Source organism: Corvus cornix, chromosome 15 (assembly GCF_000738735.6).
Source record: "Corvus cornix cornix isolate S_Up_H32 chromosome 15, ASM73873v5, whole genome shotgun sequence".
Lineage (NCBI taxonomy): Eukaryota > Metazoa > Chordata > Aves > Passeriformes > Corvidae > Corvus > Corvus cornix.
Genome location: NC_046345.1, coordinates 417,966 through 444,324, shown reverse-complemented (window position 1 = coordinate 444,324; position 26,359 = coordinate 417,966). Strand labels below are relative to the sequence as shown.

General features: G+C 42.9%; 1 protein-coding gene across 3 annotated transcripts in view; it reads left to right on the top strand.

Annotated features, from left to right (window-relative positions):
* ADGRD1 (adhesion G protein-coupled receptor D1) overlaps window positions 1–26,359 on the top strand; it is a 138,663-nt gene that overhangs the window by 51,132 nt on the left and 61,172 nt on the right. For all 3 annotated transcript variants that reach the window (XM_019285267.3, XM_010398433.4, XM_019285266.3), the window contains 2 exons: window positions 23,577–23,650; window positions 25,586–25,709. In XM_019285267.3, coding sequence (XP_019140812.2) covers window positions 23,577–23,650; window positions 25,586–25,709 — 198 coding nt within the window. The remainder of the gene's footprint in view (window positions 1–23,576; window positions 23,651–25,585; window positions 25,710–26,359) is intronic.

Below are 26,359 nucleotides of genomic sequence, written 5' to 3'. Positions count from 1 at the left end.
CAGCTGTATAATTATAATGTACCTGTGCTTGTCAAGCAAATTTTCTGCCTTTCTGTGTTATAACCCCTGAGTTCTCCAAGGGTCATCAGCTCTTTCAGTGGCTCCTGTCTCCTAGAACCCCAAACATCTGGATTTTTGGTGAACTATTTCAGACCTAAACACAACAAAAGCATTTAATGTATACTTACAATATTCAAGTTTTGAGGCCCTTTTGCAATTTTTTTGTTGTCAGGCAGGATTTTATCTGGGGCGAAGTGTTGCACACCCTGCCAGAGCTTCTTCCCTCTGTGAAGTATTCCACAAGAGAACTGAGTGTGTGCTTTGCTGTTGTGCTGGCTCCTGGCTCCACTGAGCACAATCAATGAGAGCAGGCATTGGCCTGAGTCAGAGTGCCTTGAAAACTCTACACAATGTGATCCTGAAATGTTCTGACCTCAGAGAAGAACCCAAACAGTGCTCCAAGAATCAGTGAAGAGCCTTGGGAATCAAGAATGAATAAAAGATTTTCCTGCTTTCAGCATTTCAGATTAGGCAAGGCTTTCTTCTCTCTCTATCTCAAATGCACATGCTCGGAGTGTGCCTTCATTTCTGGTGCAGTGGCTCTGTCCTTGGGGACAGTGTTCTCACTGATGCAAGAGCTCAGTTGGACACCCCTGGCTTTTGCATAAAAGCTTATGTAGGACAAGTCTTCTGGGCCTCAGTCAGGCAAAGCCCGTGCAGTTTGTCAATAGGGGATTAGAGCAGGAATTAACTGTAACAGCATAAAGATTCTGTGTCACCTTATTCTCTTTTTATTTCATGTAATGTAATACAATACGGCACCTTGTGGTCTAGACTGGATTTGGCTCCGGCGGTATTTGGAATACCAGGGATGGATGAATCTCGGCTCCAAAGCGGTGGTGGGGTGGGCTGTGCTCAGGTGAGGGGTCCTGCACAGATCCCCAGATTCCCACTGGCAGGCAGCTGCAGTGTCCACCCCTACGGCCCCTTCCTGCCCGGGCCTCTGCTGGGCAGTTTGTGCCCCCAGAGAACCACCAGGAGGGGAAGGACTTCTGTTGTCAGCAATATCAGAGCAAAGTAACCATTTTTTCCTGAGCTGTGATATTTTGTGTCTTAAATCTCTTTGATTATCTTGGAGGTCCTTTCCAACTTTAACGATTCTGTGATCTATCGGATATTGTTACTGGTTTTTCTTTAAGACCTTCCAAGACCCTTTAAGCCTCAGCTTGCCCTGATTTTCCCCGTGTTTAAGAACACAAATGACCTATCCCAAGACTGAACTTGTGCAACCATCTCATCTCAGGCCCAGCTGCTGGTTTAATCTCAGTCCTCCTGCTCCAGCTCCTCATTCCCCATAACTGGATCCCCTCCCAGCTCCCTGTGCCCCCATCTGGGGGAGTGTGAGGAGCTGAAAAGTCCTTGACTTGCATAAACACCACTTAGCAACACCTAAAATGTCAGTGTGTTATCAGCTTTATTGTTATCCTAAATCCAAACCACAGGCCTGGACCAGCTAGTAGGAAAAAAATTAACCCTGTCCCAGCAAGACCAGGACACTGGGTAAGGTAAGGGCTTTCCTAGCAGGGTGGCATAATTGAAAAGCAACTAAAATGCTGAATTCACATTGCACAATATTAGTAAATAAGGATCATGAGGAACAATAAACCCCCCACACCCTGGTCTTAATTTATTTTAAACAGCAAAACAAATGAAACCAAGTTAAACTGATAAGTCATGGTGTGAGCAGCGTCCAAAAAATGTCAGTTCCAATAAAATCTGACAAATAAAAGTATTGGCATAAACTCTGAGGATTTATATCATTGGCACCACAGTAAGGCCTTCTTTAGCTGATCTTGAGACATGACTCAAAATGTGAAGAATGAGAATAAAAATATAAATAAAAGGATTTTTTTTTCTAAATGCTGAAAGGGTTATTTTTAACACAGTAAACATTTTAATTTTAAGTTAACACTAGTCAGTGCAATTGGAAGAACTTTTCAGTGGGTTTAGCACAACCAGCTGAAGTATTCAGAATAATCTGTACAGAACTGTCAGAGCTGGATTAAATAGATTATTACACTAATCAGGTTATAATAACCCAGAGCATCATTCACAGCCTTTGTAATGAGCTCTTGGTAATGAGTTCTGTATTACCTTTCCTTAGATTAAACATTTCTGGGAGCAGAGAATTTATTGTTCAAAATATAAACTCTGCACTCATATTTTTTTATTGCAGCCCAGGTTCTAGTAGCAGTGACTGGTGCATCGAGCAGTGGGGGCCAGCTCAGAAGTTTGTGACTCTTTTCTGAGATCCTTCAGTGTGAGTGAAACACCATCCAGAGGAGTGCAGCAGGGAATTACTGGGTGCTCTGCGGGGTTGCTGCACCCTGCAGACCCCTGGCTGCTCTCCCCAAAGGAAATCCCCTCTCTGTGGATGAGGGCTCGCTGCTGCACTGACAGCAGTGTAAGGAAATCACACTTGGGCTTGGCTCTGTGCTGTTCCCTGGATGTAGCTCCAAAAACTATTTGTGAGGCCCTGGGAGTCAGACCTGGAAGGCTGAAAGACCCATTCCAGAAAAGCACAACAGAATATGTGTAGAGCAACACTCATGGCAACAAGTTTTTGATCTGAAGTACCTGAGATATTTTTCATCCTCTAATTAAATAACATCAGTGTTCAAATAACAGACAGTACCTGTCAAAGAATACAGTTCAGTTATTGAAGTGATCTCCACCAGAATAATTACTCTACAATCAAGCTGTAATTTGCCTTTTCAAGTAGACTGAATGATCTAGATTGATTGAAAAAAAGGAGCTGCTTTTTTTTAAAATAGAAAATAAGAGATGTTCATTTCATATTCTACATTTTAAAAAAATATTTAAAAAAAAAGACTGGAAATTATCTGGCTAATGTGAAATAGCTTCTAACAAACCCCCCTGGATTTGGCTTGTAGCTTTAGGCTTATACTGGTGGGAGTTGGAACTGGATATATGTAAATGAATCACAGTCTCTGTGGCCTTTTTACAATGAGATTTGTCTTGTCTTCAAACTATATGGAATTACTGTATCCAGAAACCTGGCCACAAATAAATGGCTCGAAGTGTCCGAATCAGGCCCCATTCTTCATTTTCTGGCAGTGATAAATTCCCTTATCCAAATGCTCTTTTTCCTATCCTGATGGCAGGTAATTGATAGAGCACCTGGGGAAAACGCTCCAGCCAGAAGGGCCTGCAGTGTTGTGCAAGGTGAATTGCCCTGGGGTCAGGCTTCTCAGAGAGCCCAGACTGCTGTAAAATGTGTGAATTCTGGCGAGTTTGGCTTTCTTACACAGAGTTGAGAGCATGGTCCTGATTTTCTGTTGCCTTGTCCTTTGTGTAGCTGTGTGAGCATTGAGCACTGTGCAGTTCTGCTCCTTTCTGGGAGCGTTCGGGGCTGGCCTTGCACATATAAAAATGACCAGACAAGGGTCATCGGTGCTTTTACAATAATTGGTTCATTTTTAGTCCTGTAAATATGATTTCTTTCTTTCTTTTTTTTTTAATCTGACCTTTAAATTTCTGTTTAATCCTGATTTTTATGAAATCGCAATGCTGTACAAGACCTTTCTTCAATAGGTATCTGTTTAAATCAAAGTATTTAATTTGAGAAAATCATATTGTATGATGAGAACACTGAGAGCAGAAAAAAAGCTGACAAACAAATGGCTGTTTCATTGAAAGCTGGGAGAGGTAGAGAAAAATATATGTAGAGAGAAGTCTAAAGCAAACAAAAGATTTGGCCAGCAAGTTAAATTATAAGGGTAAAGTTTAAAGCCACTTCTTCCAGAAAACCCCAAAAGTTTTGTGGAATAAGGCAATTTCTTCAGTCCTGGAAAACTGACTGTAAGAGCACAGGAAATTGGAACAAAATTAATAAAAATGAAAACTGTGTGAACCTTTGCTCAGGCTCTGAACCAAACAGTTCCTACGTTTTCACGAAATTCAAAAGAAGACATTGTTAACTTAACGATGCAGTGTAAGACTCTGCACTGCTGGATTTGTGTTTGAACTGGATTTAAATGCTGTGGAAAGAGCTTTTCATGTGGCATTTCTGGTTCGTGGCTAACCAGGCTTTAGGGTGAATCTCATGAACTATCACTCCCAGGAACCTGAAAAAGATGCAGTTTGTGTGCCAAGTGTCAGATATGCTCTAAGTAAACCATGCAGTTTTGGAGGAGTGTCCCAGTTTTCTGAGCTTTCTAAAGCTAAAATAAGAAAAAAGACTGGAAATTATCTGGTTTTGGTAGAGTTCATCTTTCTGCCAATCCACCACTCTTCATTTTTTCCCCTTTCCTGTGACACACCAATTTTAAATAGGACCAAGCTGAGCCATCAGAAAATCTGTCTTTATCCCAAGCAGCTCTCAGGGACCTGCCTGTGGTACAAAACCTGCAAGCTCTGGTGCTCTGCGGGCAATTCAGGTGCTTCATCTCTTTCCAGCTAAGCACAGGACTCCTCACATGCTCTTTGCTTTTGTTCTAACTCTCTGAAACAGAGGTGTGGATGTTCCTCTGTCAGTATTCTCTTGTTTTCACTCCTTTTACCTGCAGTCTTTAAGGATGTTGCTGAATTTAAATATAAATTGCTTTCGTTCATAAAAGCAGTCCTGAATATGTAAATCTGCTTTCTGTAAGGGTGAATATTAAGATGAATCTATTTACATAAGAAGCTTATTTTCATATATTTACCCCATGCTTTTACTGCCTTAAATATGGTCCCTCAGGGCTTTTGTGGTTCCCTTGATAACTGTGTTTGTGAACTGCAGTTGTATGAAGTGAGTGTTTGTGATTACAAAAGGAAAGTGAAAAGATAATTTTACACTGACCAAGCTTTTGATATCTAAACCCAATTTCTGGATCTGGCATAATCTACTTCTGTAACTTGGGCAAACTATTTAAATGTAGTTGGGTCACTTGGATGAAATAAAAAGAAGTGTGGTGAATTACCTCAAGAAGGGAGATGGTCAGAAATAATTCAGTTTGCCCCTCTGTGTAATGGACACAACGATCTTCCAGCTTTTTGTTTTTGTTCTTATCCATTCTGTTCTCTTCAGCTGTTTGTCTCTTCAGAGCTGAAACTCTGTGTGTGCTCAGTGCTTGGCAGGTTGGCACTTGACACACAGACTTGGCACAGAGAATTTTGGATATATTGCTGCATTGCTGGTTGGAATTAATTGGCAGATAATTTATGATATTGTTTCTGAGAAGTCTTCCTTTTCCAATAGACATATTTTTAAAAATCCAAACAACTTCCCATCCTCACCTTCCAAATAAGACCCAAGCCAGCCACATTCTGGCCCCACTAATGGCCAAGTTCCCACTGACTTCACAACGCCCAGGAGCTGCCTCTTCATGTAGTATTTGTGCGGTAAAAGCAAGTGAAGGTAACGGCAAACAACTCGGGCAGCTCACAGAGTTGCTGGTTCCCATATGCCACAAGTATTTTACTATTTGGTCTGTGTCCATTTCTCATCATAAATTTGAATCAGACATTTATTATTCAGCTTGATAGTAGGATCTTTGGGGAAGAAACCGTTACGCAAAATAAATCACTAAGTTGTATCTAAAATTGTTTTCATAATGATTTCACGTTCTTAGCTAGAGCTCTTGTACACCATGTAATGTCAGGGAAGTAGCATACATCAAAGAAGCAGCCTCAGTTTTGCTCAGGTGGCTGTGTGCTTAGTTTCTATGATTCATGTAGGATTCACACATGTTCTACTTTATAATTATTTATTGCAACTTTGGTCTCTTGGGTGAACTTCAGGGGAAAATTTATTCTCTGTTAAAGTCACTGTCTTAACTGAAAGAGACTGAAACTGGAAAAGCCACTGCACTCTCTCTAGTTTATGCTGGAGATATTGGTCTTCTTTTCCCCTTCCCCCTCCATTCCTTACCCAGATAAAGAGCCTGGGTGTTTTTATGGCGGTGCCTGGTCCCCCCTGAGCCCTCCGGAGCTGCGGTGTTCCCAGCCCTGGGCTGGGCTCTGGGGCTGCCCAGATCTGGAAACCCCCTGGGAAATCCCTTCCCTTCACCCTGTGAATCTCTGGACATCTTATCCCACTCTGAGCCCTCTGTCGTTCTTGACACTCAGAACAGTTCTCAGGAAAGGCTTTAGTGACCAGGTGAGTGGCATAAATTGCTCTGTTTATTTTAACTCAATTTTTCTCAAAGCCCCGAGAAACAACTGAGCAGGGGTGGAATGTTTCTCCAATACAGAAGTTTACAATACTTGTTATTTTAGTCCTTTTTACTGCTACAGATGAGATTGTTTGGCTTACATTTTAAGACATGTTTTGGGAGAAAAATCACTGTATATAAATGAAAGATATTATTTTTACTATTATGGGGTTCTCCATAACTTTTACAGTTTATAAGCTGTCAGCATTTTCTTTAGAAACCCTGTATTTTAGGTGTCTCAGTTTGGCCTTGAAGTTGTTCTCAAAGTTAAAAGCTGAAATACTAAAAACCATCTCAAAGTAAAGTTGTTTCCCTTCTCTCTCTTTTCTCATAAAATGAAAACTAGATTTTTAGAAACCTCTACATCACAAAGACACAGATAAATAAATGTCATTGTTGGCTTCAGGCTTTGTCACGTGCTAAAACTAAAAAAACCCCAAAGCCCCAAATACAACAAACAACAGAGAGCCCCCAAAACCATTGTTTCTCTTTTATTTTAATGCAGATCTCGGGCAGTCATCAGTGGGACTGATCTTGTGGTTCACCTGAATTTGGTAGAGCTGATCCTCTTGCCTCCAAAATCAATGAACAAACTCCCTTTGCTGGGAGAGAGAAAAAACTTGGGTAAGGCAGGAGAGAAACTGCTTTATTTATAGTCAGGGGAAATGTGCAGGAGACAGATGACATGTACGTCCTTAGGAATGTGGGTGATAAACACACCTGCAGGTCCTACAGGGAACCGTGCTGAGCAGTTCTGCTGTCAGACCTGGGCTGGGATAATGGACATCTCTGAGATACTGCCCTGTGTCCTCTGGGCAGAGAGTTAGCATGATTGAATTTAATAATTTGCTTCATTACATATAGGCTGAAAAACAAGGGAATGTGACCCAGAAGAGAAACATCAAAATGTTTTGAAAATGTCACAGTACTTTTGTTCAAAATAAGGGGACAATTTTTGATCACTCAGTGATTTCTTTGGGGAAACGATGTGGAAAATTAAGACTTTTCAGTATTTTTATTCTTATAATTTCATGACATTTTATTTTTTCAGTCCCACATTGCACAGGAAAGGGAAAAGGAGAACAAACTTAAAACCATTCCCTCTATGTACAAAAAAAATGTGAAGAGGAATGTTTGTCTCATGCAAAATTTCAGGAAAAATAGGAAACAATGGGCTCAGAAATGGATAACTTCACAGCACAAACCAGTTTCATAGGCAGGCATACATGTGATTTCTTCTTTGCTGTATGTGTATGAGAAAACTGTCTCAATCCCCCAAGAGGTCATTTAAATTTCACCAGGCTCTGACTGGGCTGAGCACAGACACTCTGTGCACTCTACATTTGTAGCTGTGGCTCTTTTTTTCGATATGATCCTTTTTACTATCAGATAATCTGGAATATAATTTAACCTCATTGGAGAGAGTTTGTTCTGTGAAGAGAATGTGTTTTTGGAGACTCTGTCCTGTGTTCATCCATGTGCTTGTGTGATTTCCAGCCACAGTCAAAATCCTGCTGGCACTGTCCAGAGAATGTCTCTTGGTTTGCTGTGCCCAAACCCATTTCAGCTTGTGTTTCAGCTTGAGAACAGGTAAGAGAAGCACTGTAAATGTATGAAGTTAGAATTAGATACCAATAGATTGCTTTGAATAATATCCACCCTGTTTCAGCTTAACACGAGGTGTTCTCTCAAGGAAAGTTTTGTGTCCTCAAAGAATGGGGAGAAAATAATTTTCCTTTGTTTTTGTCAGCTGGCCCTCTAAGAAAAGCATGTTTAAATGCCAGAGCCTCGACCCTGTCCCCTGCTGCCACACACCCCAAGGCTGCTTGTGTTAATTGCTAGGAAGAAGCAGGTGAAAGGAGGTGTTTGAAATGCCAGTTTTTGCCTAGCGAGGGCAGTGGCTGCAGTATCAATGTAGCAAATACTGTACACTGCAATTTGCACTTCTGTAGCCATCTGCAGCACTTCTGCTCCACGGGCTGTGCTGCTCTGCAGGCTCTAATTTATCTTTAGGTCTTTTAATGTATTACCATGTTCCCACTGAAGCATTGTTAGGCACATAGTGAAAAGAACAGAGAGAGCCCCACGTTCTGGTCCTTCAGCGTGTGTGTGGTTGACAAAAAAGCTGCAATCTGGCTGCAATCTCATCTGTATCTGGTTGGTCGAGGATGACAGTAGATTACTGCTGTCTGGGCTGCCCAAGGCTGGAATTAGTTTCCCTGTTTATTTCTATTACATTTAAAAATGAGGTGATTGTTTTTACGATTTCAGTTCCTGAGGGCAGGGAGGAAAGAGGAGCTAAAAGCAGTACAAGTGGCATATGAATTTAGGGAGAAAAGGTATTTTAATCATCTTGATCCTTCAAGCACAGGGCATGTGTCTGCATTGCAGACTCCATCTCAGAGCCCTCAGCAGTGCATCAAACAGCTCCTCAGCACACCTCAGCATTTACCTTTTGCCAGATGTCTTCACATGTATTTTATCTTTTTGTCTTCTCATGCAAGACCTTGTGATAGTCCTGTTGCATCCCCTAAACATCTCCCCTAGCAGCAAACGAGAAGATCCTTACAGTGGTGCAGGCCAAAGGACATTTATAATTCTGCTGCTGAGCAGCCCCCTCCTTTCTTTTGGTGACTGGAGTGGGGATGATACTCATGTCTGTACTTGGTGCAGGAGCAGTCCCAGTTTCTCTTCTGTGTGTGCAGTGGCTCAGCTCAGTGCAGATGGTCGAAATGTTCTCCAGCAAACTGCAAATTCCTCCTCACAGAAAAGCAGACGGTACTTTTGGGAAGAAGATACAGCTGGAATCCATGGCAGAGATGGAGCAGTGGGAAGGGCCCTTGCATGCAGCAATTGCTTTTCTGTCCTCAGCATTCCCTTGCACAAGTTGCTCCTTGGAATACAGAAGTTCACATTTGTAAGCATTAGGGTTATCTGTACCTGAGTCAATTGAAACCAAAATACTGGAAAATAGTGTAACCTGGAAAAAAACAAATGAAAAGCAAAATGCACCTTTGTAGTGGACCCTACCTTTGTGCTGTAAAGGATTCTGGTGCTGAAAAGCACTTGAGCTGGCAGCCCCTTCTAGTAATGAAATCCAGGGGAGTCTGAAGTCTCTGAGCATGTTAATGAGGAATTTTTCTGGCTCTATAATTGAGACAATGGTGCAAAACTCCTTTAAATCCAAGGAAAGACTAGCTGGCTTAAGTGGGTTTGTGATCAAGCCATGAGTTTTGTAATGAAGGTCACTTCGTAGGAAGGTTCAGCTGGACATACAGGCACTGGGCTCATGTTACAGCTCAGTCTCAGTCCCTGCTGCACTTGCCCTGGGGCTCCTGATACCTCCAGTGCAACATAAAGAGACTAAAGACAGTGACAGGTCTGTAAATAAAATTGCATTAAAGAAGTCATAATGAACTGCCTTAGTGAGCCAATTGTCAAGAGCTGCTTTTGTAGGTAAGAGGCATTAAAGGTGAGATATCCCTGAGATGTCCTGACTCACCTGAGACTTTGGGTGTGGCCTTTGGATTTTGTTGCTCTTCCTGCTCTGCCGAGGTTGAATATGGAAAGAAAAAGGGGATTTTGCCAAGGAAAAGCACGGGAAGAGAAGTAGGAAGAAAACTCCAGAAGAAGTCAGGTTGGATCAATATTTTGGTGGTGGGAAATAAGCAGAAATGAAGCATTAGTGTGTAAAAAAGAAATAAGAGAACAGACTGTGCTACTGAATTCCTGGCGTGAGTGCTCAGAAGGTTCCCTGAGCTGCTGTTTGCCTTCCACTGTGTGCACTGGGTGCATCTTGCTTGAAATATACCCAACACGTACTGGGTAGCACCAGAGGGGAGTGCAACACGGTTTGGAGAGGCATCAAGGATAATTCTCTAGGTAAATAATGTTTCAGATGGGATTTTGCTACTTTTGAAAGTTTTATTTTCTTTCACTCCTTGCAATTCCCTCTGTACTACTCTTGAGACAGGTCAGAGACTCCTTGTGTGCATGGCTGAGTCCAAGAGGAAGAAAGGGGTGTGCTTTCTCTTCTCTCTTCCCATCTCTCTGTCCCCTTCCTCAGGCCCTTCTGCTTTTTGTATGAGGAGACCATAATGAAAGGCTGGCCATAAACTAGAAGATTGCCTTTAAATTATATTCCTTTTCTTTGTATTGATGCTCAAGGCTGTTTCACTCTGGTGCTTTAAACCTGTGATTTATGAGTGGGCACAGCCTGGGCTGTCCCTCACGGTGATCATGATCCCCACCAGGTGAGTTGCAGGTTTATGGGAGTGCTTGTGTGATGCCCCCATTAACTGCAGCAAAGCCTTTTGTGTGGAGGCAGCCCAAGGACCTGTGACTGCCTTGATGCCCCTGATAATTTACCGAGCTGCAGAGAATCCAAACACACCCCTGGGCAAGGCTGGTTTGCCTCTTTTATTCTCCAATTTTAGAAATACTTGATTTTGAATTACTTACCACAAGAGTTTGTGGAAGAGCGTCTTACCTATGCAAGAAGTGACTTGACATTTTTTTAATGAACCACCTTTTATGTTACTCCAAATAAGCAGTGGATGATACAAACATAGGGTACAGATGCACAGCATGTGCCATTTTTGGTTATGAGGATACTAAAAAGGTTCTTAAGTTGTAAGTCGTGGTTGGAAGGAATCTCTTGACTTATTTGGACTGTGTATCACTCTGTGACAGGTTAGCCGTCATCTCCTTATTAAAAAAATACATTTATTTTCCAGGCTGTCAGCCTCTTAGTATTTATAAACTATAAGGAGGTCTTAATTGGAAGTGTTGCCCCATTGGAAATATTCCCATGACCACTAGCAAGAATGTTTCCAAAAATAACATGTTTAGCAAAAGAAAGAAATCTCCACACTCCGTGGCATAAAACACCCCGGACTCGCACTCAGATGACACTGAAATAGTTGCTGCAATGTGCGGAGACACTGTGCTCCTAAAAATGGACTGTCCTTCTTTTTGTGAGTCTCAGTCACAGCAGGAGCGTTGTGCCCTGTACCCACTGCAGTCGCTGGGAGCTTCCCTGCAGGTTCAGCAGGAACAGCACGGGTGCCTCTGAGCCCTGCGAAGCTCCTAGCATGCAGCAGTTTGCTGAAGGCTTTGGGTTTTTGGTTTGTAACTTTTCTGATGTTCTACAGAATGATCCCAGCAAATTAAACTGTGCACTCAGCCATTTCTGTTTACATACGATTCTGGTTTTATTAGACCTAAAAGCATTTCCACTGTTTATGTAATACATTTTTCTTAAAGAAGAAGCAAGACGATAAAAGACACCAGTTGATTTACAGGGTGCCTGTGTCCCAGGAGTTCCCTGGAATGTGACACTCTGTACATTATGTAACTACTGGCCACTGCATCCTGACAAGGTGATTAAAATCCAGGTTACCATTTCCCTGAAGTGCAAGAAGGAGAAAGGAAAGGAGCGTAGCAGTGCTGCCATTGAAGGGAGAAAATAATTTCTCATTCTTTGCCCATTTAGAATTGTTGTACTAACTAATAGCGAGTTTGGAGACTCTGCAAAGCTCTAATGACTGCAGCTGCATTCCTCAAACCATTAGGTCAGTTTCCAGAGGGACTCGCTGCTGATTTCAGGAATCTCGGATAAACTGAGCTCCCGAGCAGCGTGGACTGGGAGCTGAGTAACTGTGGAGGTATTCACATTTCATGGCAGGAGATGCCTTCATGTGTCACCCTGTGACCTGGCTGGATGAACTGGCCAGCAGCAGCAATCCTTCCTGGAGGGCTTTGCTCCATTCCTGCACTCTCTGCCATCCCTATGGAGGGCTTTGCTCCCATTCCTCCATTCCCTGCCATCCCTGTGGAGGGCTTTGCTCCCATTCCTCCATTCCCTGCCGTCCCTGTGGAGGGCTTTGCTCCATTCCTGCACTCTGCCATCCCTTTGCTTCCGTTCCTGCGCTCCCTGTGCACGGTGGTGTTGCTGTGCCCAGCTGCACACAGCTCCTTTGGTGAATGTTGGTGCAAACCTTCAGCTGGGGACAAGCTGGTGTTATTTGCAATCTGACGAAAGACTGAAGGGTTGAATATACCCCAGCTTTAAAACTTTCGTCCTGGTTATCCCAGGGACAATGCCATGCTCCAGCTTCCCAGGGGTGCTGCATTTATTGTGCTGCTGAAACACAGCCTTGCCATGGCCTTGGTGTGGCTTCTGCCATCCCGAGGGCTCCTGGCTGCTGGCAGATGGGCACTTGCAGCTCTCCAGCCCCTCTGGTGCTCGGTGAAGGGCTGGAGGAGGGCTCTGGCTGTGCTCCCACTGCAGCCCCTCAGCACAGTCTCCTCACACAGCCAGGGCCCAGCTGGTTGCCTTTCTGTCACTGCTGTATCAGCAACATCATCTCTATCCGTGCTCTGTCTGGGGATGTGCACAAAGCTCCACTGACTCCCGTTTTCTCATCTGAAAAATCAACTCAGTGGCTCAGTCTCATATTGCTCAGGTTTGTATCTGGAATTAATGCACCAGGCCTAATTCCAGAATGGTTCTCAACTTGTTGGATGTGGTTAATGCACACATCAAATAGTTCTGGCAGCCTGACGCTTTCTGTGAATGAAAAATGACACTAAATAGTTGTGTGAATTTCATCCCCATTCATGCAACACACTTAAAGACGACTCGTATTTGGCAAATGCACAGGAATGGGAGAAAAGATTCAAATCGAAGGAAAGAAATGTAAATGTTCTCAAGAGAGGTTTGGGTTTTTTTCCCAAAACGAAGAGGAAAAAAAAAAAAAAAGCAGCAATGGAAACCCCTGAGCTTAATCCTTGAAATATTTGGTCAGGAGAGTGTAATATCTTAATGGGGTGTTAAGATCTAAGCAGTGGTCTTGCAAGAGGGTGTGTTACATCTCTTTGCTGCTCATGAGGCATCATAGAAGAGAGTTTTTATCTCTAGATGAGGATGAACTTTAGACCCAGCTGAGTGCAGATCTGGGCTGTATCTGTACAGATCAGCCCTGCTCCTTGTCCCCCTTGCCGTGGCTGCTTTGTTTTATTTATTGACTGTACTTAGGACAGCAGCTGTAACATATTAAAGCAACAGAAAACTTGCCTTTTCGTGGGGGTAGTTTTCTGGTTTCGGGCCGTTTACACTCTGTGGCTGCCTGTTTGCTAGAACCGGAGCAAGTGAAGCAGTGGGGGGTGCTGGGGGAGCGGGCTCAGGGGAGAAAAGTCCCCCCTGTTCACTGTGCACTTAGAGGTATTCAGCTGATCCTGGCTCTCACCGGGAAATGCCCTAGTTTGGGCTCTGGGTGACTCTGGTCTCTGCAGCATTCAGCTGGGTTCCCACTGTGCATAACAAGATACAGGAGTCATGTTTTAGTCTGAGAGATAACAGAGTGAATAGCTGGGATAATGAATGTGAAATGGAACGTAGAGACAGGAAAGGACCTGTGAAAAGTCACATGGGAAAAGTGAACTGGGGAATAAAACCAAATGTCCTGAATCCAAGTGACTTTTTGATTACACAGTATGAACATTCCCTTATCTCACCTAGTGGGCCTGAATATCTTGTCCTTAAGCGAGCCTAAGTTTTTTGTAATATTTGCACGTCTGGTTACGAGAGCCTTATCGTAGGAAGACTGCACGCTGAATCTTTGTGCAAACCTTTGTCATGAGCTGTGGCATTGCTCTGGAATGTTTATTGTACTCTGTCATTATTTATACTCCATCGCTTCCATTGACTGCCCGTCCCACCCGCTCCCGGGAGATTAGCGGAGTCAGGGAAAGGATAAATGACGATTAGCAGCTAGTCAAGGGATGTAAGGGCTGAAAGGGTCAATATAAAACAAAGGCTGCCACATATAACTCACAAAGAATGTGAGGCACTGCCTTTCAGAGGCAACACTCGCATAGCCAGGGTTTTAATGAGAATGGAAATGCTAACATATAAATCCAGTCCTAAAAACAACATATGAGTAACAAACGTACTGAGCGGTAAATATTTTTACCATTAAGCCTGGTACTCTGTTTCTGACGTGAACTATTAAAACTCCTCTAAAGCTTTCATTAAATCATGTCTTCGAAACTCCCTTTAAAACACGGTCCTTTGTTTGGGAAGAAATTACAGATGGATGAGGACAAACCAACTGAATATCTTACAAAATCTTGGGTTTTTTCGAAGCGTGAAATGCAGACCTGATCAAACTTTGACTGAAGCTGCAAAGGGGCTTCCGACGCCCGAAGGAGCTGGTGTTCTCCTTGAGGAGGGCAGCCCAGTTCCTCTCAGTGTATCTCTGTCCTACACCACGGTCCCTTTCGGTGCTTCCCGTGCTCACGCACACAGCAGAAGGATTTTGTGCCTGTCCGCGGAGTCTTTATTCCTTGGGTGCTCCCTCGGCTCTTGCTGCTTTGCTGTTACCTCTGTTCCTGCTCACCAGGGGCTGCTGAAGCCACGAGTCCGTGGGAGACAGGGCTGAGCCTCAGCTGGAGCCCCGGGCAAAGCCTCCGTGCCTCGGCCGGGCTTCAGCGGGGCTCGGGGAGCATCCCCGCATCCCCGCATCCCCGCATCCCCGCATCCCCGCATCCCCGCATCCCCGCATCCCCGCAGCAGCAGCCCCGGCCCCGCGCTGCAGCGCTGCTGCCGCCGTGTTCTCTGTCCCCTTCCCGGCTCATGGGGGGTTCTGGCCATGTCACACACCTTGTGCTCCCTGAGTCACAAGGTTACCTGTTCCCAGAAGCCAGCTTTGTCCCTGGAGGTGAAGGGCAGGGGATTGCAGGTTTTATAAAGAGGATGAATGCATTATTCCCAAATATTCCGTAAACAGTTCATTATTCCTGTTGTTATTATGCGGAGTCAGTGAAATTTTAATGTTTCACTGCTCCAGGCTGTCAAAGTCCTTGTGCTCTTCAAAAAGATGGGCTCAGATCTTGTTCAGTCTTTGTGAAGGAAAATTAGGGCATCTTTTTTCTTTTTAAAAAACATGTTTAGAAAAGGTAGTACGTACTGTTTCTTCACTTGGGAGTGTATCTTGGGATAACTACTCTGTGCCTGTTGTGTGAAAAATTGTCTAAAAGCTCTCTGAAGCCTTCTCCATTATAAATACGAGTGAATATGGATTGATTCCTCTTAATTACGACTTTTGCTCTTGTAGTTAACAGATGTTTGCTAACTCAGATTTCATTTCTGGCTTGGCAAAGAAGCGTGTACAACTGAAACCAAAAAGGGCTGGTGAGACTTGCCACTGCTGTTGGGTTTTTAAGCTGTGTGCTGCTTTTGAATTCAGCACAACTTCTTGCTGCTGCTGAAGCTTGTTATTTGCAGGTAGCAAACCTCTGTTTTATGGGGTTTCAGTTCCACCTGAGCTTGGTGAGATCTGGTTATCAACAACCCAGGCATGTGTGGTTTGGGATCTGGGTGTCTGTGCTGTGGCAATGGGAGCAAATGCTGTCGGGCCCTGCCAGGGGTGCTGCGGCTCAGGGGCAGTGCCCAGCTCCTGTCCAGCTGCTGCTGAGCTGCCCCAGCTTCTTCTTCCTCATTTAAATCCTCTCTGCCTCAGTAATGTGGGGACTGTGAATCACAACTCCTGAGTGTCTTGAATGGTTCTTGTCTGATGCAAATGTTTCTCTTCTTAAAAAAGAAAAAAAAAAAGCCATCAGGAGGAAAAGTCCAGGCACTGTTTTGGAAACTAAGAATTGTGGAAATATTACCTCATAGGAAAAGTATTTTTAAAAGTGATTCTCCTGTGTGCATCCCTTTAAGGGATTCTGTTTTATGCCTGCCTTCTGGTCCCTGTCACAGCTCCTGTCATTACCTCGACAATGTTTCCTGTTACAGACTCTGTTGGGCCTGGAGAGTTGTATGGCAAAGGAAAATATTTCTGCCTTTGTCAAAATACTACAGGTGAATGGGGGGTGGGGGGAGAGGAAGATTTGCTTCTTTCATTATGGTTCTGTTGGATTAGAGAACGTGTCCTTTTATAAAGAGCTTTTTCTGCATCAGTCAGACCAGTTGTTTTCCTTTGGTAATACTTTCACATGAGTTAAGAAAAGCAGAATAGATTAAGAAAGGGTGCGTAGAATCTGCTTCTTGTTTTAGAAGAGCAACACATTTTTAATATAATAATGCGGAGTAGCAGGAAAAGGCAAAGAAAAGAAAACAAAAAACCTTAACAAAAGACACCATGGTCTATTTCATTAAGCAGTTTTGGAAAGTTATCATGGATTTGTATCAGCATGATCACAAAATCTTTTGCATTATGCTGCTTGTAAGGCGAGTGGGGAAAAGCTGAAATGATATTTCATTCATCTATCAAAAAAAGCCCGTAGGCTTCCAGCAGTGTGTGTGACCAGAATTTTGCAGGGCTGGTGGATGGTTTGCAAAGACAGCTTTGTAAGTGGTTGACTTTACTTGCATTAAAACCAGTGTTTTCAAGGAGCCTGGGAGTCCAGAAGCATCGTAAAGCAGCCCAGCCTTGCACCAGGGGGATGAACATCACAACCAGCTGCTTTAGTGGCCAGCCTTGGCAAGAAATATCTCACAAAATTACCTCCCAGATGAACCAGGCTAAACTGAGGTACTTTGGGATTTTTAGCTTTGCTTCATCCGTGCTCCAAGATTACTTTCAGCCTGGCCCATTTAACTCAGACGTCCTAAAAGAGATCAGAGCATAAAAGACAAAAATGAGGTCTTGGTGAGGGGAGAATGGCCCATGGGAGTCGGTGATCTCCACTTCACATGGATCTGCCATTGAAAAAAAACAGATTTCCTTTTTTAGTTTATTTGCCAGTCTGAAAAACTGTTTTTGAGCCCTGACAATCACACTGGGTTTCTTCGTCTATGCAGTGAGATGTTCTGGAGCTCTGAGCTGAGTGGGCATAGGCAAAAGCAAAGGAGCAGCTCTGCAGAGCTTTGCATCCCATTAAACCAGAATAAGGTCTTTTAAGCCATGAGTAACTGCCTCCACATGGGCACCTTGAGTGAAATAACTTGCATTTTTAATTACGTGGTTTAAATTAGATCTCTTTGGAGCCAGACTGTGTTCATTAATTTTGGAGAGGTAATGTCTGGTTGGAGGTTGTGCCCTGAGCCAGCCAAAGGCAATGTGGAGCATCCCAACAAGTTTGATGGTTCTGGCTCTGCATAAACAGTTCTGTCAATAACACACAGGAAGGAAACTGGTGCTCTCTTGTTCTCCCATTTGGACTGACTTGCTAAAACTTAAAGAGGCAAGCCTGCATCAGTGTCATTGGCTTAACTCTGCCCTCAGTCCATCCTTTGATACAGGCTTAGATGGCTGTGTATATAGAATTTTTTTCTTACATATGGATATAACTGTTTAATTGTAAAGACATATCAAAACTGACTGCTATATTGCTAATTAGGTGAATGAGGCTATTTCTCAAGAGACAATATTAATATTTTCACCTCTTCATTCTTTGGAACTGAGCTGTGCTTTAAGGAATGTGAAGAATGTTTTCACTTAAGCATTAAGTCAGCTTTCCATACAGATTATCAGTTCAGTTCTGTGTCTGCTGGTGCTTACACAAGGGAAGGCCATCTGCTGAGCTCTGCTCCTCACTGACTGCCATTTAAACTTTTTAAACATCAAATATTTACTGATGTAACCCAGTTGCTTCCCAAATTGCATTTCAAAGGTCCTTATCCTGCAGTTTCTATTTGTGCACGTCTTCCATTCAAGGTGGCCCCATGCATCTCCAATGAAAATGAACCTGGTTCTTCCTGTAGGTCTTTTTTAACCTTTCTGTGCTCTCCTTTATTACCATGATTTACAACAGCATTGTGAGTGTTATTAATCCAGATTGCAGTCAGAGGGAGTTTGGCATGGGTTTACACTGCAGTGCTGCATCTTAAGTAGTTCTGGCTTTCAAACTGAAAGAGTTTGGCTTTCAACTCCTCATCACTGCCCAGCGTTCAGCAATACCCACAAACACCCACCGTGCCCACAGGCACCCAGGCCAAGGAGCAGGGAAAAAAGAAGAAATAAAGTGTTAGATATTTGAGATCTTTGGAACTGAGGAATGTGTGAAAGCATAGCCTATGGTGGATATGTGGTTAGTGAGGCTGAGCAAGGTTCTTTGTGCTCAGAAATCCTTGTTCAGGCCTCAGCACTGACCCACTGATGCTGTGCTAAGTGCCAGAGGGATCTTTGTGAGTGGAACTTCTCTGTTATGGTAGGAGTTCTGTATCTGTAAAATTAAAGGAAAGACACTTGGAGATGTGCATGTGTGTTTAGGGAGTTTATAATTTTAACTCAAGGATTGCAGACAGTTTCTGTAGCCAAAATTGCAGCTTTCCTTGAGCAGTTTGGAAAGAACTGACTTTAGTGCTATTGAGCACCCCAAACCAGAGAGAAGAGCTGTTCCTCTTTTAACACTGTCATGACATTGCACCCAGGCAGTCACAGCCTTTCTAGGTGGTGTGCAGCTCACCTGTGCTGTAGGCAGGTGACTTGAATTGGACCAAAGAAACAAGCTGAGCAAGACAAGCACCAAGGGACAGTTTCTGTAGATCACAGGTGAGCGTGTGCCAGATGCACAGGGCCTGACAGCCCACACTGAGATCTGCAAGTGCACAGATGCTGTCTTGGCAGCTGTTGCATGAAGCCCCTTGTTCAGTGCTGTAAAAAAGATGGGACCCTGTTAAGAGAATGGCATTTTTATTTAAATTGATGTGGACTTGGTAGAAAAGAAATAGCAAGATCTTCTGATGCTCTGTAGATTTGAAAGTATTAAATTTTTTTTGCTATGTGCAATAATGAAAAAAAGAAAGCACCAGGACAATTTCCTCATCCATTCCCTCCTTCTTTTTTCTCTCTCTTGTAGAAATGATATCTAGTAGAGCAGCCAAGATATTTTTCAGTCTGTTGCTCATGGGTCTTTTCATTACTTTCTTTGTTCTCACACTGCTTGCCCAATACAGCAGCTGTTAAACAGACAACTCTGAGAACTGGGGAAGGATGTTGGTGCAGCATTTGATTAACACTGTTTTTGCAGGAAATTGATATGTCAACTATTTTTAGCCTCGGGCAAAGGAATAGTCAATCCCAATCCATGTGGCAACCTTCTCTAATTTCAGACGACTTTATAACCTCTGATATTTCACTGGTTTTTAGCTTTATGTTGCTGTCTGTCCCAATTTCCCACCCTTTGTGATTTCATGCAATTTTTTTAACTGTATGATTGTCCCATTAGTAAATATATTCAGCAAACTTTCCTGCTGGCCCTGGGAGTTCATAGTGTTGTGTTCATTGCTTCAGAAAGTGTGTGTTGGCACAGCTCTGTTCACAACAGTGAAACAACTAAATGTCTGGCTTTTATCCATAACACACTCTAATTCCCTATTCATAACCTAAATTCCTTTTTGTGCAATTTGCAAATTTTTTTTCATTGCATATGCTAGTTACGTCTTAGGGTGAATCAGTCAAATGGACTCTAAATTAAAATAGTTGGCTGATCTAAGCCCAAAATCTGTTGCAGCGCAGTTTTCTCACAGCTTGGAAGAAAACAGCCAATACAGCCACTACAGAAATGGGTGATTATTCTTTCTGTCTGTCTTTTTCCAGGTAACCAAGTAGATGAATGTACCCTGAAGTTTTAATCTTCTAGGTAATTAGGAGAAATAGATGGAACAGAAAGTCAATAAACCATGTGTCCCTGAACAGGTCACGCTGACAGTCAGGATGTCACTGTGAGAACAGGAAATCCTTAAATTAGAAGCATCATTTTAGTCTCTAATTTAATCCATAAACCAGAATCAAAATTTGTTTTGAATCACACACACGTAAGAATATGAAGTGAGGCTGTGAGAGGCACAAAAGACACAAACATGCAGAGAAGAGGCTTGTGCGGTGCCTTTTCTTGCCATCTTCAAAATAATCCATGGTATTTTTGGAGGCTGAGTAAGCAAGGCTTCAAAATCTCTGAATTAGACAAAATTCTGTATTTTGCAAACAGAGACAAGTGAATTCCAAATTGAACTTCATGGGGTAAATTGTTAATTGCTTTGGATGAGAGGAAGCTCAACACGTTGGGCTTGGAGCTGCTGAGTTTAGGTCAGTGACAGACGACCCAAAGGTTTATCCTTCTTCACACTGCAGAAGGAAGGTGCACACCCTGCACTCTTGGTGGCCACCACTGTGTAGCTAAATATTTGCTTTTTAAATCCAGGGGAGGAGAGGAGAGACAAGCTAATCACATAAAGGTTCACCCCACCCTCTGCTTGGCTTCTCTTCCTTGGCAAGGCTTCCCAGCAGCAGCTGGCTGCCTGTTTTTCTTCTGCAATTGTGTTCATGACATTTCCTGCAAGTAGGTTTTCCTGAAGGTTTCCAGCAGTGCTTTCAGCCCACACCCCCCTTTTTTGGCCTCCTCCCCTACCAAGCATGGCTTGTGCCTGGTTCCCAGCAAGTACCGTGTTCCCATCACACATCCATGCACATCCTGTGCAAATATCCTCTGCATTTCTGGGGTTTGCTTGGCTGACTGATTTGCTGAGAGCAAGCGGTCGCTGTAAGGGATGCTGGACAGCCGCGATGCAAACAGAGGCAGTCAGACAATCACAGACTTATTAAGGCTGGAAAAGACCCTCAAGATCACTGAGTCCAACCTCTCCCTCCTCAAGGTATGGGCTCCATCAGATAGGCACTGACTTTGCCCTGTTTCTGGTGCCAAGAGGTTGCTTTCCTCTTTTAATGTAATTCTTTTTTGGAGAAGCTGCATGTAGCCCTCTCCACGCTGAAGGAATGATATGAAGAATGTAGATTAGGGAGAGCACATGCACAGATCCCGGATTACTCAGTGTGCTGCTACCTTCCCTCTCCTGAAAGCTTCATAAACTGTCCTTCCACAGGCTTTTAATAAACACTCAAGTGACTTAATCTTTTAGTGTAAAAGCCTACTTGTATTTTAAGCTTTCTGTTATCAATGTCATTAAATCAATATCCTCAGTTCTACAGGATGCAAGTCACATATAAGCTGTCACACACAGTTCAACTTAAGATGTGCAATAGTGAGGTACAATCAGTTCTTTTTTCATAGATTAGAGAGTACTTTGAAGTAGAGCTGCTGAAGATCAGAGGGAGTTTATTCCTCTGTAGCCAGTTTCTTATGTGGTGGGGGCTTTCGATTCTAATGGCAGTTTTGCTGCAGAACTTCAGTGAAGTCTGAGAAGATGAGTATTTTGTGCAGTTATCATAAATGGCAGTGGAAAGCCTTGTGGAGACTGTATCATGGGTCATAAAACATGGGACAGATTCTTTAAGAGAAATAAGAAGGCAAATCAGGATAGATTCTTTAATCTATCTATTTTTCATTATTGTTATTTACTTACTCTTTCTCCATCTGAGTACACCACAATTTTGGACAGGTCAGAGCCTGTATGGCCTCACCTAGTGCAGTTCATTTTCTAGTGAGTGACATCTGTGTTTAGAGTTAAGATGGAGAAAAACAATTATTTGTCCCTTGCCAGAAAAGTTTAGTTGAGGGCAAGACATACATCTGGGATTTGTTTGTGTAAAAGATACACAACCGCAGTACCATGTCTTCTTTCAACCTGACCCTGAGGTGCCCTTTCCATTCAGTGTGTTAAGAATCCAGATTTATCTAGAGAAATCTTACAAATCAGAAATGGCAGTTATTGTTTGATCTTCACTGTTATTACAGAAGATCTTTCTCTCTCTCCTTTTCTATTTTTTTTAGCCACTGTTTGTCATAGAAGTGAAATAATTTGTAATACAAGCCAAGTGTAGATTCTTCCACTTGCTCACTTCAGGAAAGCTATTGAGATGATGGACATGACATCACACAGCACAACTGGCAAACAGTGTGGTACATGGCCTTGAGCTGGTGGATGAACTCTGCCAGCAAAGCTCCAAGTTAAGAGTGGCACGAGCAGATTGGGGATTGTTTCAGTGAGATCCTTCCTGAGGATGAGGGGCATGAACCTGTCCCGTTCTCCCTTCCCAGTGTGGCGCACTGTGAGAGCGTGGGGTTCAGTGTTTGCTTTGCTGCCGTCCTGGAAAAGGGCTGAGGATGTCCCCAGAGCCAGAGGGGAAGGGTGACAGACAGTCCTTGCTCTCCACAAAGCTCCTGACCTGCAGCATCATCTGTTCCTATGACAAAGGCTTGGGGAAAACAGGGTGAGGCAAGGAACTAGAAATTTGGGCCAGGGATGTGCTCAGGCAGATAAGAAAACCCGATCTATGTTATCCAGAGGTGTAAATTAAGAAGAAAATGTCCTTATCTGCAGCATAGCTACTTGGGGTGTGTGGATGCCCTGGGCTGGGCAGAAATGCTTTGTTATCACCGGCCAGGAGGGAACTGTGCTGCCTTGTGCCTGACACTCTGCGCTGGGCTTGTGGGAGAGGAGGAGGAAAATTGCATCAGGAACTTCTTGTACTTGGTTGAGTTTCAGCAGGAGGAGGTGGTGGGGTTTTTTACTTCATCCCCTAAAACAAGGAAAGCAAAACTTGATTATCTTTTGTCTTGACAGCAGAACTGTGTTGCAATAATCCCAGACCTGTTAATTCACCAGTGATTTTCTCGTGTTGAAGACTCTTGTAATTAAAAACTTGCCATAAAGTAGGGTCCACATAACGTGGGCTTTAGGGATTTATGTATTAGAAAGGGTTGAACAAACACTGGAAATCCTCTAGTTTGCATACTTTGTCTGTAACAAACTATTACTTCAATATAATTTGAATAATTTTGTCATCAAGCTCATGTAACAGAGTGGAAAATGGGATCTCAAAGCTTCTTGAGTAAAAGAGATTGAGTTAGTTGCTAAGCCTGTTTATGGAAGATAGAAATTATGTCATTATAATGCTGAGGTGTGCTAAAATAAAATCTTGAATTATGGCATTGCTCTTTCAGTTTGAATGTATGTTTTAAAATAATTGCTATTGTGGAAAGAAAATGCCTGGGAGTTGGTCATTGTAATGCACATATTTCAGAGTTACTAATCGTAAAACGTGACATTTTTATTACGCAGTGAGAACAAACGATGAACAAAACCCAAAGAAGCCAAATATGTGCTGAAGAATAATGTCCCAATCCTGTAAAAATTAACCCATGTATTTGTGCTTATACACAATAAATGATCCTGGTTTGCTATTCACTTAAACGGGACACAGATTTCTCACTCAAAGTGGTACGAGGTTAATCCCAGTGTGTAAAATTAAGACTGAATACCAGGCTTTGCATGTTTGGAGCTTGTGTTAAAGATATGAAGGCTGAACAATTTTGCTGCCAGTTCTTGTGTGTTAATCTAGAATAAGTCTCTTGAAATTATTGTTGCAATGAGAATTTGAAATAGCTGAATAGTGGAATTTAGTCCTTTTTAAACATTCCTTCAGAGTTTATATTTTTTCCTTGCAGACGCCCAGACAATACAGCCAAGCACTAAATAAAAGTAACAGAGTTCATCTCTACTGTGCATTTCTGGATTATAGGTATGTTGCATAATTTCACATTCTTTAACTCGGTTTAATTAAATTACACTTACTTTGTGATGCTGTGTACCCACATTCTTCTTGCTTCCTTCTGTTCATGGAAATAGTTAAAGAAACGGAACCACTGGCTTACAAACCCCACAATCTGATTGTTTCTTCTTACCATAGATGGGAGACTTGTTATTCACAGACCCTGGCTTAGGTATGGAATTGGGAGCTGAAAACATTTTGTCATCAAAGTTGCAGACTGATACAAGTCGTGCTTATCTTGTTTTATGAGTGTGTCCACCTGGGCAGATGCTTGGATGTTTCAAGGTGGCAAAGCTCCAGCACAGCCATTCTTTTCACTGGATCTCTGCCTGTGTCACAGCATCATGTGAGATCAGAATTACAGAGCTGTGAATTTTGGCTAATGCATGGAATGGATAAATATATTATCCCTGAATGCAAATTAGAATTAAAGAGAAATAAATATCACCTAAAATTTCACTCAGAAAGTAAGAGCTATGGAAAAACAGTAGCTTTTTCTTTTATTTTATTTTTTAGCTCTGAATACATTTAATTTTTTTTTTCTTTTGAAACATGTTGCTCTTACTGAATTAATTGAGAAAGAATACAAATAGTTAATTTTTGATTTTGTGGGGATTAACAGTTTTTGAGCCATAACAGTGTAAGCCTAATTGCTGTAGCAACAGCCTGGGATGCTGTGATCCCTCCTGTACATCATGCACTTGGAAAGGTCACGGTAGTTGATTTATTGAAGTTTTGTTTCAAGTGTGTTGAACTGTCCCAGCTGTTGGCAGTTACTCGTTGTTATGGTTACCCACAAATTACAATAAATTAGAAGCAGATTTTAGTGAAGCAAATTAATATGGTTGCAGCATTGTTCCTGTACTGCTCTCCACTGGGGCTTGGGCCCTGGAGGCTTTGCAAGGATACAAACTTAAATACAAAATCTGTCCTTCCAAATCATCTTCATTTGTGCCAGGATGGTTTTATTCCCTAGTGCATGGTTGTTAATTTGGTTTCTGACCTACAACAGACTCTCTCTGACAACTCAAGGGGGTCCTGAAGGGCAGAAGTACGAGGTAATACCTATCTTTAAAACAGGCACTGAGAAGAGTACAGATCACTCAGCCTATCTGCAGGACTCAGAAAAACATCCAAAGCAATCAATAGTTACTGTCAGAGAGTGGGGTGGGTGACCTGTGGTGCCTGAATCCGTGGATCCCCTCAGACAAGAGCCTGAGGCTCCTGTGTCCCCACTCCACTCCAGGGCTGCGAGAGCACAGAGAATTCTGTCTTGCCCTGGCTCCAAGAAAAAACAAACTCATGAGGATCCCTGCTCAAAAAACTGCACAAAAAAAGCAACTGCATGAGGATCCTGCACAGCCCTGAGCCCAGACCACACACCCTGCCCAGCCTTACCCACACCTGAGGGTGAAGTGACAAATCTGACAGCGATGGGCCACTGGAATATGTGCTCAATCAGCCTGAATTACTTTGACAGGATGAGTGTGACTGTGGGTAAGGGTAGACAGCACAGAACACACACTGATTTTGGGGGGTTTTGCAAGATTCTTGACTTGTCTAATACTACAGTTCTCAGAATACAGAAATTTGGGTCTGGGTGAAATGCCATAAATGAGATGCAAAATGTAAGGAAAGAGTGTAGTTATTGTTCATTGATTATAAAACTGGGAAGAAGTCTCTAGAGACATTCATGGAGGCGTCTGATCTGTGCCTTGTCCGAGTGAATATTTTCCTTGACTATTTTCATGATGGAATTGAGAAGACACTAGCAATGTTTGTGGGGTCTCCAGCCTCAGATGGCTTCCAGACCTTTTTATCTCCTTTATGGTACAATGCATGTCAAATTAACCTACAGAAGATGCTTTTTGACAGAGATTATGTTCTGGTTTTTGTGCTTTGCAGCAATGGAACCGGCATTTGGTCTAATGAAGGTTGTGTGCGTGAGAGCGGGGACCTCAACTACTCTGTGTGTCTCTGCAACCACCTCACCAACTTTGCCATTCTGATGCAAGTGGTGCCTCTGAAGGTGAGATTAAGCAAAGGTGTAAATCCGTGTGTTAAAAATGAAGCATAAATACATCAGTTGCACCCTCACATCACCTAAGTGTCTGAAACTGGGCTCATTTATACCCAACTTGGATTTATTTCTTGCTTTCTGGGATGATATTTTAATACTTCTTGACTATATTTGTTTTTTAAAACTCTTGGGAACTGAAATTAAATATGTCTGTGTTAGGTTGGACTTTACCTTATTCTCACAGTTTTGGCATGGTTTGTTAAAGTTGTAGGCAGGAAAAGCACTAGAGGATATTGTACAGGTGACCTTGACTTTTGCAATTCATTTTCAAGAAGGAGGCAGCTGAGATGTGGCTGTTCAGGGTTTTGGTAACTCGCCTTGTGGGATATGAGCAGCTGAGTTTGAACTCCATGCGAAGCAAGCTCTGCTGCCAGCTGGCCCCTGACCTCATCTCTGCCAGCTTTCCAAGTGCCTCTCTGCTGCTGTTTCTTCCCCGTGTTGCCAAGCAGGGGCTTGTGTAGAAGGAGCATGAGAGAGAGAATTTGGAGTTGAGAGTGAACACCTTATGTAGAGTTTTCTCTCTGCTCAGTTCCTTTGTCCAAAGAGCTGGCAAGCAAACATCTTTTCAAGTGGAGCGTGACTCTTCCCCTGTTCACCCA